Below are 16,095 nucleotides of genomic sequence, written 5' to 3'. Positions count from 1 at the left end.
TATTTGAATAACCGCAGGCCCGTTCTCACCTCTTCGTTTGTGTTTGTCACGTTAGCATACCTATCGTTTAGCCTGTTGTTGCTCATTCATGTCTGTTCTTGGTGTTGGATTTTAATAAATTTCCCCCAAAATGCGACTTATACTCCGGAGCGACATATATATATATATATATATATATATATGTTTTTTTCACTTTATTGTGCATTTTATAGCTAATGCGAAAGTCTGAAAAATACGGTATATACTCCATCTTTTTTTTTTTTAAATTATCTGAATTTTATACACATTTTATTCAATTCCTTTAATTGCACTTGTCGAAGGCTTTTAATACCCTGTGCCACTCACTCTCTTTTTAGCACTTTTGAACCGTATTATGTTTTTTTTCTATTGTTTATATCCTGTTGTAAAGCACTTTGGGAACCTGTTGGTGATTGTAAACGGCCATATAAATAAAATGTGATTGATTGATTGATTTATTGAATTTACACCGGCTGTGGAATGGCTGCATGTGTTTTTTTTCCGCAGATGACCCGCGACTGAAATTCATACTGGCTGTGAATGGCTGTGTTGCGTCTCCGGAACGTCTCCGGCCACGAGATCGCGTGGGTTAATACTTAAGATAGGTAGTTAGCTGATATGGAAAGTCTGTAAGTTGCAAATATGTAATGTTTTCATGAATTAAAAAAAAAAAAAGAGTTAGCAGAACAGTTTTATTTTGAAATATATAGGATCCACAGATGCCCGATTTCCTGTCTGAGCCGTGTAATTTCTTCCGCTTCACGAAAATACACATACGGCGCCTGATAAAAATAGAAGGGTTGGGGAAGGCTCGCTAACTGCGGTGGCGTTCTACTGGCGCACCGCAGCCCGTGTGCATTGACTCGTTCAAAGCCCCCACCCGGAACAACCCCTTGCCCCCCATGGTCGGTTCTCGGTTAACGAGAAGATCCTCCGTGACGCATGGAAGAAGGAGCTCCGGGTTGAAAATAAAACGGTGTATTTATATCATGATTATGCCATGGAAGTAGAGAACAGGAGGAAGGAACATAGTCTCATAAGTATAGTATAGTCTCCAAACCCTTCTAACAAGGATGCAGGTCTTTTTTGAAATGGAACCAGTCAAGTATAACAGCGCAACGCAAGCCTCAGCGGACCTACAGAGACGAGGGTTCGACGTGGGCAAAATCACTAGCATCTAAAAAAAAGAGACCATCTCGGAGGAGACGGTGGGTCAGCTTCTACCTTGGGAGACAACCGAGACCCTTTGTGGGGAGTAAAACAGCGGTTCCAACTGCAGGTCCGGGACAAGTTGAGTGAGTGGTGTAGAAAAGAGAGCAAACCCTCAGCTGGAGGTCATCAAGACACCTAATTGGAACCTCTGATTTTTGGATTACAATGAACCTGGCGATTTGAAAATTCTAATACCTGTGGATCAGCCTTTGAGCCACGTGACAATTTTTTTTCCATTAAGGGCCCCTACTTTGTGGCAACCCGCATCACCATTAGAGGTAGCATGTAAGCGTCCCTGTTGGAAATTCTGTTCAGGTTTTTGCTACCTTTCTGTTTTTGTTGAATATTCTTTTTTGTTTAGTTTTGGTCCGGAATGTTAATGGTACAATGTTTCAAACATAAGACATAAGCATTATCAATAATATACTCTCTCTAAACGTAAATGGCCTAAATAACCTGATCAAGAGAAGTAAACTGAGAGCAAAAAAAGGAGAAAGCCAACATTTTATTCTGGCAGGAAACTCATTTATCAGCCATTGAATATGACAAATTATACTTGAGAATTGTGTTGCTTTTGTGTCGCGCTAGCCAGGAGAAATGTAGCAAACAGATTGCATTTAATTCACAAACCACGCACAGATGGTGAAATGTGTCATGAACTACGATGCCTAGCAGAATGAGTCTAGGTGCTGCAGTGGTATTTGTGTGTATTTAAATGAGGTAATTGACGGAGAGATTGACCACCTCCATGCAAATAAACCTTGTCAAAAACCGTCAAAAGCCTCGTTTCTACGGACGGTATCTACCCTCCCCTATTCAACACAACATAAAAAAACTAATTTCGCTAGTCGCATAGTTACAGCGACCGTAGCTGGCACGCACTGCACACACTGACAAAAACATTGGAGAGTGCGGATGGATTGTTTTACTTGGTTTGTGGTTTTAGCTGAGCCAGAAGACAAAAGGAATATTGCATCAACCAGAAGACTTCAGGTCTACCAAAGGAAGGTTGTGGAAGTGAGCGCAAACATGGTTAAGAAGTACCACAGGCCCTTTTTGTTTTTGAAAGACATAAGACATCCGCCACAAGTGTTTAAGCTTTAAGCTGCGATGAGTGGCTGTGGATGTCTTTGGTCAGAAATACCGATGCCGCATATTTTCATGAATATCGGCTGATGATGGATGATTGGTCACTAATCGATCAAAGCATCTATTGAGAGTGTTGTACTTTGGGGTGAACTGCATTGCTAATGCTAAAAGGTTATTCAATATTGGTGAAACATAAAAAAAAAAAAAAAAAACACACTGTGGATTCACATTTACCGTATTTTCCGGACTATAAGTCGCTCCGGAGTATAAGTCGCACCAGCCATAAAATGCCCCAAAAAGTGAAAAAAAACATATATAAGTCGCTCCGGAGTATAAGTCGCATTTTGGGGGGCAATTTATTCGACAAAATCCCACACCAAAAACAGTCATGAACGAGCAACAACAGGCTAAACGATAGCAACAACGGGCTAAACGATAGGTATGCTAACGTGACAAACACAAATGAGGAGCTGAGAACGGGCCTGATGTAACATATAGAGTGATTAAGGACAACTATTACATGAATAACATGTTTATAAAACCATTGGTGTCACTCCAATTCATTAAATCCATCGATCGTTCTTTGTCAACAATGGCTGCGCGCGGCTGAGGGCGCTTGCACTTCAAAATATTCCACAGGCTCATATAACGATAGATAAACTATATTTCAAATAACTATAATATAAGCAATACTATTATCAAACAATCCGTGCACTTTAAATCCATTAAATCCATCGATCAAATTCCTCGTCCTTTGTCAACATCGCCGCGCGTGCGCCCTGACGTCAGCCTCGTCTTTATTCCACAGATCTAGTATATAACTATATTGTAGCGTTAACAAAGTACAAGGATAGACGTGGGTTTGGTAAACGGCTCTTTATTCCACAAAACAAACTTCCAAGCGTGTGGCGGCGTGGACTTCCAGAGACGATAGCTCCATGGCAGAGGACCGTGCGTGCGTAATGGCCATGTACGCGCCCCATGCACCGTTCGCGGACAGCCACTCGACCGAGCGCCGGCCGCCGACTCAGTAGAGTAGGACCGGGCATGCGTAAAAGCTCATAACAGTTTTTCAAACCTTCTATGTCACTCCAAATCCTTAATTCCTTTAAACTCTTTGTCCTCCGTGTCACTTAGAAATGATCACCGCTAATGATGCCGGTCGTCCTTACGTGGGTCGCGCCGTGCGGTGCCACTGACGTCACTTGAAATAGTAATCCATTGGTACATCACGGTTCTCCAAACTTTCTTTCTGCTGCTCGATTACTGTTTTCAGCTGCATATTTTACAACTTGAAGTTTGTAACTTGCAAAATATCTTTCTTTTTGGTGCCATTTTTCTTAACCCCACCCAGTTGATGAGTCACGGCCAACGGTGAAATTTAAAGCGCCCTCATCCAGTTTCGTCTGAAAATATATTTTTTTTCAGATGTAGTTTTTTGTTTTGTTTATTTGGTTGTTTTATCAAAGACAAACTCTGCTTTATTGTCGATTTTTTTTTCATATACCAAGACACACAAAGAGATTGAAATTACGTTCCCACTATCCCTCGGTGAGATAGTACACATATCCATACAAGCAACACAAAAAAACCCAAGAAGGCATAAACAATGAATAAATAAGAGTGTTGAATAAATGATAAACAAATAATAATAAATAATAATAAATATAAGAGGAGCAAATAGACAGTGGACTTGGATATGGTGCTTTAAAGTGTTAATTGCTTTATTTGATGTTTTCTCTATTTTTTATGTTTTGAATATGTTCAAGATAAAGATATAACAGCATGTTAAGTCATCAACTATACTAAAAATAACATGGGAAGTGGTCAACTATACTTTTAAGTGATGTCTTAATGATCAAGTAAAAATTTGTGAAAAAAAAAACATATAAGTCGCTCCTGAGTATAAGTCGCCCCCCCCCACCCAAACTATGAAAAAAAAACGCGACGTATAGTCCGGAAATTACGGTATTGCTGTACAATTAGTGCCCCCCACCCCATTGCTAAATTGTTGCCGGTCCGCGAAGGGTATGGACTTGTAGGAAAAATGTTGGGGACCACTGCTTTAAATAGTGGCCTGTATGTGCGGACTCCCATTCAACAGGAGTTTGAAGTCACATGACCATAAGAGGGTGTGCACAATTCTGCTTTTACACACTGACCATTTACTGTACAGACAAGACAATTTTGTCATTGTTTTACCTTTCTTCCCAGGCTTCATATCACCATCTGGATTCGTCCAGTACTCTCTGATGTCAATCAGAACTTTCCCTTTGAAGTCCCGGACAGAGACATATCGCATTCTTCCAATCTGTTAAAAAAGAAAAGAAAAAAACTATCGGGTATATAGCTATGTCTAGTAACGATATAAAATATAACAACGTACAATATTATCCGGATGAAAACACTAAGGAATATTTCAAGATCTGTTAGTTCATGCAATTTCTGGGATGAAAAGTAAAACGACTGGAGTGGAATGAGTCGAGTTTTTGGATGAAAACACGTTTGTTTGAATATAAAACTGGCAGCCACTGAGGCTAAAATCCATCCATCTGTCCATACATCCATCCGTCGATACATACGTACATCCATTTTATAATATATTATATAATCAACTAAAAAAGACACTGTGGCTGCTTCTCACTCACACACATTGAACCATGTTATGCCCAACATTTCTCAAAAGAGCAGATGAATCCAAAGCAGCTGTCATGCATGTGGGAAGCTGAAAAGTTCAAATATGTGAGGTGATTTACCCATTTATAAAAAAAGAAAGAAAAAAAAAAAAAAAAAAAAATTACGATACAATAATATCTGCAGGCTCAGAGAGCACTTAAATCAGACAGGCACAAGCACAAAAAAAGGAACAGCAAGGGATTTAAGAAGAGTACAGTAATTATAAGATTAGAGTGTTCAAGCCTGCGTAACAAAAGCACATATTTTGTGTAAGAAAAATATCATGGTTATCTTGTCTCAGTTTATTAATAATGTGAAGTTTAGGTTAGTACAGTTGAACACAAAGCTGATGTGTCCAGATGGAACCACATCTTTTTTTCTGTTATGAATGGCAACTGATAAAAACAAAGGTTGGTTGCAAACCAATAATAATTTAAATAACAATATTAGAATAATAATAGTACTAATAATAATTTTTGTAAGTGTCAATGTGTATCGAACTGAACCAAAAACATTGGCCACAAAACCGAGAATCGGACCATGGATTTAGTAAACGGTTCCACCCCTAGATACAAGTACCGTATTTTCCGGACTATAAATTGCAGGTTTTTTTCATAGTTTGGCCGGGGGTGCGAGTTATAATCAGAGCGACTAATATGTGAAATTATTAACACATTATTACTTGATCATTAACACGTTACTTACTTACTATAGTGTAGTTGATCACTTCACATGTTATTTTCACTTTAAACTGCATAAGGGCGCACTAGGCTTGTGGAATAATTGGTGCCTCTACTGACAATGAGTCTGACCTCAGTGACGCATGTACAGTGGAGCCTCGGTTTTCGAACACAATCCGTTCCAGGAGGCTGATCGAGAAGTGAATCGTTCGAATTACAAATCATATTTTCCCATTACAAATAATGGAAAAAACAAAATCCGTTCCAAGCCAAAACCCCCCCCACCTTTTTTAAGCATTTTTTCATTTGCGTATTTTTGTCCAATCGCGCAACTGCAGCGCACCACCGAACGCGCAACCGTAGCGCGTTGCCGACCGCGTAACTGCACCGCGCTGGTTGCATTATTGTGACAGAGCCGTCGCTGAAATTTAGAAAATATTTTTAAAGTCCTGATGTACTTTCCAAAATTTAAGTGGACCTCAGTGCGCAGAGAGCTTAATTTCTTCCGATCGCGCAACTGCAGCGCACCGCCAAACGCACAACCGTAGCGCGTCGCTGACCGCGCAACTGCACCACGCTGGTCGCATTATTGTGACAGAGCGGTTGCTAAAATTTAGAAAATATTTTTAAAGTCCTAATGTACTTTCCAAAATTTAAGTGGACCTCAGTGCACAGGGAGCTTAATTTGGTCCGATTCCGTAACCCCAGCACGCCGGGCGCTCAGTGTCGTATTGCTTTAGGACAGTGGTTCCCAAAGTGGGCGGTGGAAAGATCTGGGGGGGCGGTGAGGACGAAGGGGGCGGTAGGGGGGCGGTGAGGACGAAGGGGGCGGCAGTCCGAAGTCAGAAGTTGAAGGGGGCGGTAGGGGTGCGGCAGTCCGAAGTCAGAAGTTCGTTTGTTTGACGACACATGCAGTAGGACGAGTCAGTCGACGGGGGTGGGGGTGTGGACGGACGCCGATTTGTACACATGTGCGGTGGGACGAGTCAGTCGACGGGGGGGGGGGGGGGGGGGGGGGGGGGGCGCTAGGAATTCACTGGGGAGCCAAGGGGGCGCTAGTCTGAAAAAGTTTGGGAACCACTGCTTTAGGAGCATCTGTGTGGCTCCTGTGATGGCTTTACTGCTCCCACTTGCTTCCTTTGGAGGCATGATTAGAGTTGATGCAATCCTCAGAGTAACGAGAACGGAGTCAGTTGGCATGCGGGTCCTCTCGGCTCATCTTGCGAGGTTCGACAACCAAATTTCATCCAACATCCGAAGCAAAAAACTCTCGAATTTTTTATTCGAATACAGATTTGTTCGAGAACCGGGACGTTCGAAAACCGAGGCACTGTACTTCTGGAGTTAGCAGCGGCATTGTTTATAAGTGTTATTTATGTTATAGTCATTTGATATATAGCTTATATATAGTTATATAGGTCTGTGGAATAATTGGAACTGCAACTGAGTATGAGTCCGACGTCAACGCCATATTGGCCCGAATATTTTGCATTGACTGAAAAAGTGGGGGTCATCTTACATTCGGGGTCTAGACACTATACCAATTCACAACGAAAATTTAGTCCAGTCCAACCCAGCGGCGCCTGGAAAACGGACTTTAAACCGATGATGATGATGATGACAACGCTAGATGGCGCCAGATATCTTTAAAGCGAATGCTAAACTTAACTCCCCAGGCGAAAGCGAACCTGTCACGAAGAATAACAATAAAAATAGCAGCAGCGCGAAGAAGCAAAATTAAAAATAGCTGTAAGAAAGAGAAGAAAATCAGAAAAGAGAACAGAAAATAAAAAAAACAGAAGCCATTCATTTACAAATGTGACTGCACTTTAGTTTCCCTATTTAAATTTTCAGATATTAAGATCTGATAGACAGTTTTTACATGATTTGAATGAGGCAAAATAACGTGCTTTTTCTCTCGAATATATTGTTATAATCATTTGTTTCAGATGTACCGTAATTATTTTCTGTATAAAAATGTTATTTGGTGTTCAAAAAGTCTTTTTTCAAACTTGAGTCTTGAAAAAGAGGGAGTCGTCTTATAATCAGGGTCGTCAGCGGCATGTTTTAAAGTGACACAGAAGACGAAGATTTTGATGGATTTAATGATTTGGAGTGACACGGATGGTTCGATAAAATTGTTATTTATATTATAGTTATTTCTAGTTTATATATAGTTATATAACCTGTGTAATAACTGGAACCGCAACTGACGATGAGTCTGACATCAGCACAGGTTGTAGTTCCGGAATCTTTAAATGACAACGAGTGAGGACGAAGATTTTAGGGGATTTAATGATTTGGAGTGACACGGCTGGTTCAATAAAATTGTAATTTATGTGATAGTTATTTTATATCTAGTTTATATACATTTATATTTATATAGGCCTGTGAAATAATTGGAACGGCAATTAACGAGTCTGACCTCTGCGCCACATGTACTTCCGGAGTCAGCAGCGGCGGCGTTTACACAGAGGATGAAGATTTTGATGGATTTAATGATTTGGAGTGACACGGACGGTTTGATAAACGTGTTATGTTAAAGTTATTTGAACAACTGTTAATATATTACGTCAGGCACGTTCTCAGTGCCTCGTTTGTTTATGTAACGTTAGCATACTGTATCGTTTAGCCTGTGGTTGCCTATTCGTGTCTGTTCTTGGTGTTGGATTTTGTCAAATATAGTCCCCCCCAAAAATGCGACTTGTACTCCGGTACAACTTATATATGTTTTTTTTCTTCTTTATTATGCATTTTATGCCTGGTGCGACTTGTACTCCGAAGTGACTCAGTCTGGAAAATACAGTATTTCATATTGGTCAATATAAATTTTATTTATTTTCAATTTAATGATTGAAAAATAAGGACCTTCAAAAAGGCCTGAATGTAGATAATGTATTACATTTTATTTTAATATGTAATACAATGCAGCTGAGAAAGAAATCAAACTCGCCAATATAATGCCTTTTTAAAAATATTGTGCTTAGTAGACCTGAGCGATATATGCGAAAAATGTTTCTTAATCAGTCAATATTGATAATTATTGATTTCTTTACAGTGGCCTAGAAGTACAGCAATTCAGAGGTGCAGGGTTCAATACTGTCTCCAGCTTTCCTGTGTGGAGTTTGCATGTTCTCCCCATGCTGCGTGGGTTTTACCCAGGTGCTCCGGTTTCCTCCCACATTCCAAAAAACATGCATGCTACAGGCCGATTGATCACTCCAAATTGTCCATAGTTGTGATTGTGGGTGTAAATGGTTGTTTATCTATGTGGGCCCTTCAAATGGCTGGCAAGCAGTTCAGGGTGTACACTGCCTACTGCCCAAGGATTGCTGAAAGTAGCAACAAAATGATTCAAACCCCGTTAGACAGAAAGTCACGTAGAAAGCGTGTAAAATTGAGGTTCTGCTGTATTAGAGGCAGAACAAGTGATATTAAAGAAAAAATTTAAAGTGTAAACTAATGACGTGGCCTGGATAACTATTATCAGCACACTTCATGGAGCATGTGATATTAAAAAGAAAGAAAAGATTTTAAGTGTAAACTAACGACTTGAACTGGATAAGTATTGTCAGTACACTGCATAGAGTATATGATAATTAATGTTATTCAACCACAGTTTGTTTATTATGCGCAGCAATGACGCAACATAATTAGATGGCTAGACGTCTATGGCTTTACGTGACATGATTTTCACTGGACGTTTCCATGAACTGAAGAGAAAGAAAGCATCACCTCATTTCCCCAACATAATTCTACCACTTGCTGCATTACTCCCCTTTCAATATTAGATGAAGAAACAAATGAGCCCTTGTTGGATCATATTTACTTTAGTATCCACTGCCACATGTCATTGTTTTTTTTTAGTGCATGTCACTCGACATCGTGGTTGATGCCCACGCATGTCACATCACGGACGTATTCAGTTAACAGATGTCATATTTATTTTTGGAATGTGAACAAGAACATGAAAAGAACAGATTTAACACACGTAAAAACCAAATTGAACATCGCACCTTGCAGTTTGTGGCTGCCGGGATGAAAACTACACGTGCTGTAATTTTCAGCATCTCACCAGGATTTCCGGACTGATTTGATTTCTACTGAGAGCTTTGAATTCCTCGGTAAATACTGCGATTGTGAAATTGCAGATTCCTAGGGCGACTAATTAGCGCTAGTGTTCACTGCTACGCCTCATAAAAAAATAAAAAAATAAGACTTGCACCTGCCTACAGTATCTCCCAAAAGTGAGTACACCCCTCATTTCTGCAATGTGTTAATTAATATCTTGTCATGGGACAACACTGAAGAAATTACACTTTGACACAATGTTAAGTACTGTAATTTCCGGACTAGAAGCCGCGACTTTTTTCCAAAATTTTGGACCCTGCGGCTTATAGTCAGGTGCGGCTCATACAAGATTTTTTTCGTGATTTTTGTGATGACTTGATCACTTTTACTCTTAACACTATTATATACAGTAAAAGCTACAAAACAAACTGACAAATAACTCGTTTTCAAATCAGACAAGAGAAAACTGGTCAAATGTTTAAAAAAAAAGATATTAAAAGTGAAGACAATTTGCAATTCTAGTAATGACACACTAGATAGGAAGCAATTTGTCTTCGCGGGCCACATAGAATGATGTGGCGGGCCATATCTGGCCCCCGGGCCTTGAGTTTGACACCTGTGCTCTAAACCCTTTCTCTTACTCTGCCATGTCACTCAGAGATTACACAAAGCAGTGGCGCTGTTTGGACCATCTGCATTGTATTAAAACCCAATCAATCAGCATTTAAATTCAATTCTTCTGACATTTTGCTCACCAAAAACAAGTTGTAATGAATGTGAACTTTTAATGCATTTTATTCAGAAGGTTACTTTGAACCTTAAACGGCGGTGCGACGTACTTATGGATTTTTACGGCCTCCGGCCTCCAGGGGGCGCTCTAGCAGGAGGCAAGAGCGAGACAGGCGAAGAAGAGATAATGCGCCGAAGAAGACACGCTAGTTTGTGTTTACATTTCACGCATCACGCAGAACGCGATCAAGACGGACATTACTGAAAGGAAGCTTTTATACACAAACCGTCATCATGAGGGACAAAAGAAATGCATATGATGCCGCTTTTAAGCCAAAGGCAGTCAATGTTGATGACATTATCTTGTGTCTACTCTGAGCATACTTATGGATTTTTACGACCTCCGGTCTCCAGGGGGCGCTCTAGCAGGAAGCAAGAGCGAGACAGACGAAGAAGAGATAATGCGCCGAAGAAGACGTGCTAGTTTGTGTTTTGATCATCTCGCGCATCATGCACACACCCGCGCTCACACAAAGACCTGAAGCTTTTATACACAAACCGTCATTATGGGGGACAAAAGAAATGCATATGATGCCGCTTTTAAGCTATACGTGTTGCTCGCTAGTTTAATGTAATTTAGCGCTTCGTGCATGAATAAGATTAACGAACAGACCTTCTTCACTCTCGAAGAAATGCATAAAAGCAACGACGAAAGAGAGACTGAGAAAGTGTGAGGCGAAGGATATCCAACGCTATTCCAATCGGACACTAAGGAGGAAGACTTCGATGGTTTCAGTGCACAGGAGGAAGATGAAGACGGCTATTTTTATACTTTTACTGGTATGTTTTTTTTAACCAGCCCTGTTAGTGCTGTGCTACCGTGTTGCTGCTGCATTGCTGCTGTTACCGCCGCGTCTCAGTGACTTTGCTGTGTTACTTCAGTGTTGCTGCGGTATTACTGCCGCGTCACAGGCAGTGTTTGGAAATAAATGTTAGGGTATGTTATTAAAGCTTTAAAAAAACTTTCTGTGTCCAGTCTTTCTTGGCTAATAACTCGCGTGCACACTTCCGCGTTGCTGCCGTACTACTGCTGCGTCACAGGCAATGTTTAGAAAGACATGTTCAAGTATGTTATTAAAACGTTAAAAAGGCTTTCTATGTACTGTCTTTCTTTGTAAAAAACTCGTGTGCACGTGCGGCTTATAGTCCAGTGCGGCTTATGTAAGAAAAAAACTGAAATATCCCTGAATTTTAGCTGGTGCAGTTTATAACCCGGTGCGGCTTATAGGCCGGCAATTACGGTAGTCACTGTAGAGCTTGGATAGCAAAGTAAATTTATTGTTAGTTCAAAGTACCTCAAAATACAACAATGAATGTGTAAAATGCCGGAAACAAAACTGAAAATCTCAAAATTAAGCCAAAATTGGGACCAATTAGGCATTCTTCCTCCCTGTGTAATGCGACTAGTTAGTGAAACGAGGTGTCAAGTGTGATTGGGGAGCAGGTGTATTAAATTAGGTATTTTCACTCTCATACTGGTCACAGGAAGTTCAACATGGCACCTCATGGCAAAGAACTCTGAGGATCTAAAAAAAAAAAAAAAAAAAAAAAAAAAAAAAAAAAAGAATTATTGCAACATAAAGTTGGCCTAGGCTTTAAGAAGATTGCCAACGCCTTGAAAATGAGCTGTATCACGGTGGCTAAGACCATACAGCGGTTTAAGAGGAAAAGTTCCATTCAAAACAGGCCTCGCCATGGTCGACCAAAGAAGTTGAGTGCGCACGCTCAGCGTCATATTCAGAGGGTGGCTTAGGAAAACAGGCGTATGAGTGCTGCCAGCATTGCTGTAGAGGTTGAAGGGGTGGGGGGGTCAGTCTGTCAGTGCTCAGACCATACGCTGCACACTGCATTCAATTAGTCTGCATGGCCGTCATCCCAGGAAAAAGCCTCTTCTAAAAAAAGATGCCCAAGGAAGCTCGCAAAAGGTTTGCTGAAGACAAGCAGACTAAGGATATGGGTTACTGGAACCATGTCCTGTGGTCTGATGAGACCAAGATAAACTTATTTGGTTCAGATGGTGTCTCGCGTGTGTGGCGGCAACCAGGAGAAGAGTACAAAGACAAGTGTGTCTTGCCTACAGTCAAGCATGATGGTGGGAGCGCCATGGTCTGGGACTGTATGAGTGCTACTGGCACTGGGGAGCTACAGTTCATTGAGGGAACAATGAATGCCAACATGTACTGTGGAATACTGAAGCAGAGCATGATCCGCTCCCTCCGCAAACTGGGCTGCGGAGCAGTATTACAACAAGATGACGACCCCAAACACACCTCCAAGACGACCACTGCCTTCCTAAAGAAGCTCAGGGTGAAGGTGATGGACTGGCCAAGCATGTCCCCAGACCTAAACCCTATTGAACATCTGTGGGGCATCCTCAAATGGAAGGTGGAGGAGCGCAAGGTCTCCAACATCCACCACTTTGTGATGTCATCATGGAAGAGTGGAAGAGGATTCCAGCGGCGACCTGTGAAGCTCTGGTTAATTCCATGCCTAAAAAGATTACAGCCATGCTGGAAAATAATGGTGGGCACACAAAATATTGACATTTGGGTCCAATTTTGACATTTTCAGTCGGGGTGTACTCACTTTTGTTGCCAGCATTTTACACATTCATTGTTGTATTTTGAGTTACTTTGAAGTAACAATAAATTTACTTTGCTATCCAAGCTCTACAGCAGTGGTTCTCAAACTTTTTTCACTTTGAAATATTTTTTCAGCCAAGTACCCCCTGACCAGCGCAACACATTTCTGGTCGAAAAGAAAGAGGGACAGGATTGTCCCATCAGTGTTTGAGTTATTAAAGTTAAACAACTTGTAGCAATGTACCTGACAGACACATTTATGTTTCAAACATTGCATATAGAAACAAAAATGATTAACAGTAAACAGTGACCACCAACAAGGCATAAACCATTTCAAAACTCAAATACTGTATGCAGAACTAATTTATCTTTCTTGTAATAATCTCTTGCAAGGAAATAAAAATATACATAACTAAAAATGTGTTCACAAAAATAAATTAACTTAATTATAAATAAATAATATCTTTTTTACAAAATAAATTGATAACTTAATAAATAATGATTTGCTCATAAAAAATAATCAACTTTACCTCTTTTGGGATAAAAAAAGAAACATTTTTTTCCATTTTAAAATTGAATTGTTGCATTGAACATTTGATTTTGTTTTGACAAGCATTGAACAAGCATTGAACAGTGTTGAAGCATGAATGAGTCTTTTGCACTCACTACATTTTAGTGAGAAACATGGAGCTATGGTGAACGGTTTTGGCTTTAGCTATGAGCAAAGGAACCGCATAAGAAGCCTTCAGGGCTTTGGCTGATTTAGTGGAGGCTTTTCGCATTGTGTCTTGGGATGACTTGAAGTCAGAAAGTTTCCTCCTGAAGAACTCTGGTGACTTACCAACATGGCATCCATGTTTTGTGGTGAGATGCCGCTGGAGATGTGCCGGCTTCATGCTAGCATTGGCTAATTTCTCCCCGCAAAAAAAGCACAGCGCTTTGGGTGGGTTAAAACTTGTGGACGTAAATCCCATCAAACAATAGTCTTCCATGTACTGTCGGTACTTCGTTGGCTCTGGTTATGCCTTCATTTTTACTTGTTTCTCTGTGTTTTCAACAGCAGCATCGCTGCTACGCTTTATCTCCATGTTACAGTGCGTCATCAAGGCAACCGCAGGAGACTGCTATTGGTTTGTGGAGAGTCCGTTTATTAAGGATTAAAATTGAATACTGAATATAAAACATACATTTGTATTTCATCAAACTTTTTATAACAAATTCTCAAGACAATCAGGCTTACTGTTTTTTTTTCGTTTTTTTTTTTAATACCGGTATAATTTTTGTAAAATCTCACGTACGCCCTGGAGTACCTCCACGTACCTCCAGGGGTACGCGTACCACCATTTGAGAACCACTCTCTACAGTGACTACTTAAAATTGTATCAAAGTGTCATTTCTTCAGTGTTGTCCCATGACAAGATATAATTAGAACATTGCAGAAATGAGAGGGGTGTACTCACTTTTGTGAGATACTGTATGTACTGAAAGGACACAGGCAACCCACACTGAAACAATCAAACCAAACTGTTTAAACAGGTTTCAAAAGCCTTTCCATCCCTAGCGCTTATGCTTGTGTTTGAGTGCACTGACAGAAGGACCGAAGCAGCACAACTGAATGTTGATGATGTATGTAAAGAAATAAAGACATAAACCTTCTTTTTTGGTCCCCTAAAAAAAAATGTAGTTTCCTTTGTGGATGCAATGTTTACAGCTGCTTAACACACTCACTTGGAACATGTTGTCACCAGTGTTACTGTTGCCTTTGGAAGACCCGCCAGGTTTGACACTCTCTCCTGAATTTGGCCTCTTAGCCATTTTTCCTGGTGCACTTGACTTCTTTTTCTTTGCCTAAAAAATAATAAGTATGTTTTCAAAATGGTCACGCTTTACAGTTTCATTATATAGAAAAACAATGGAAAATTACTTGTAGAGTATATGGGGGTTTACATTTAGAAAAGCAAAAAATGACCACTAAAACATTCCAAATGGTTGAAATAAACAAACAAACAAACAAACCTTTGTTTCAACGTCACCATCAGAGTCACTCCCAGATGTGGTGGAGAGCATTTCCTTTGATTTAGGCATTCTGCAGAGAAAAGGATGAATATTCTAAATTTAAGACAGATGTTTGAACCTACAGCTAGCATTCACCTTTCGTGAATATACATGCAATACACATGTAAACAGGATTAAAACTACATGTAACATGCATAAAGATATAATCCCGTTAACCATGACTTTCATTACACGAGGTACGTATATCACATTGAAAAGACCAATGTAAGAGAAGAGTCAGGCAAAGAGTGATTAAACTCTGCATATACATAGGTGTAAAAGAAAATTATGTCATTATCAGGGTTGGGCATTGAGAACCGGGACCATCATTCTGGTTCTCCTGCAATCGTTCAGATTTTAGAATGTCGGCACTGAACTTCGATTCCTAGTTAGCCGCGTGGAACAACCATATACCAAGAAAACTCAATAACAAACTGTGTGCATGGCGCACAACTCCTCCCGCTGAAGCTGCTACATGGGTGTGGGTGTACGTCAGCTCAACCTACGACTATGAAAACGGAGGCACGTGGGGCACCCTCAGACGTACAAAAAGCGTTTTAGCTTAGCATTCTCGGTTCTACATTTCACCAAAATCTTTGAAATTTGGGAGACATATGTAACAGCCCAAGACTTCCAAAAATGTCCTCGTAGCCATATGCTACCGCTAACAGAAAATCTGCCATTTTAACTTCGGAATTAGGCTGCATTTTGGGCCTTTTACAGAGGTCCTATTTAAAAAATACAACAACTATTTCTAAAGATTTTAACAGATTGTTTTCAGACTTTGGGAGTTTCATCTAAACACGGTAAGGACTAAAATTATTGAAAGGTTTTCATTTTGTCGCACAAGGTTGTCGTGACAATGCGCTGTTTACTAACAAAAATGCTGTTTTTGAGGGTCTGAACCTGGGCCAAATTTAAGA

The 16,095-nt window shown here is 40.3% G+C and overlaps 1 protein-coding gene across 2 annotated transcripts in view; it reads right to left on the bottom strand.

The window, feature by feature from the left end:
* Positions 1-16,095, bottom strand: part of sub1b (SUB1 regulator of transcription b) — a 36,349-nt gene that overhangs the window by 16,474 nt on the left and 3,780 nt on the right. For both annotated transcript variants that reach the window (XM_088377487.1, XM_088377488.1), the window contains exons 2-4: positions 15,134-15,203; positions 14,846-14,965; positions 4,522-4,630 (exon numbers count right to left, since the gene is read on the bottom strand). In XM_088377487.1, the coding sequence (XP_088233613.1) occupies positions 4,522-4,630; positions 14,846-14,965; positions 15,134-15,202 (298 nt within the window). In that variant the 5' untranslated portion in view covers position 15,203. The remainder of the gene's footprint in view (positions 1-4,521; positions 4,631-14,845; positions 14,966-15,133; positions 15,204-16,095) is intronic.

This window comes from Syngnathus floridae, chromosome 5, assembly GCF_059516105.1.
Source record: "Syngnathus floridae isolate MCC-2025c chromosome 5, RoL_Sflo_1.0, whole genome shotgun sequence".
NCBI lineage: Eukaryota > Metazoa > Chordata > Actinopteri > Syngnathiformes > Syngnathidae > Syngnathus > Syngnathus floridae.
This window is presented reverse-complemented; position numbering and strand designations above follow the sequence as displayed.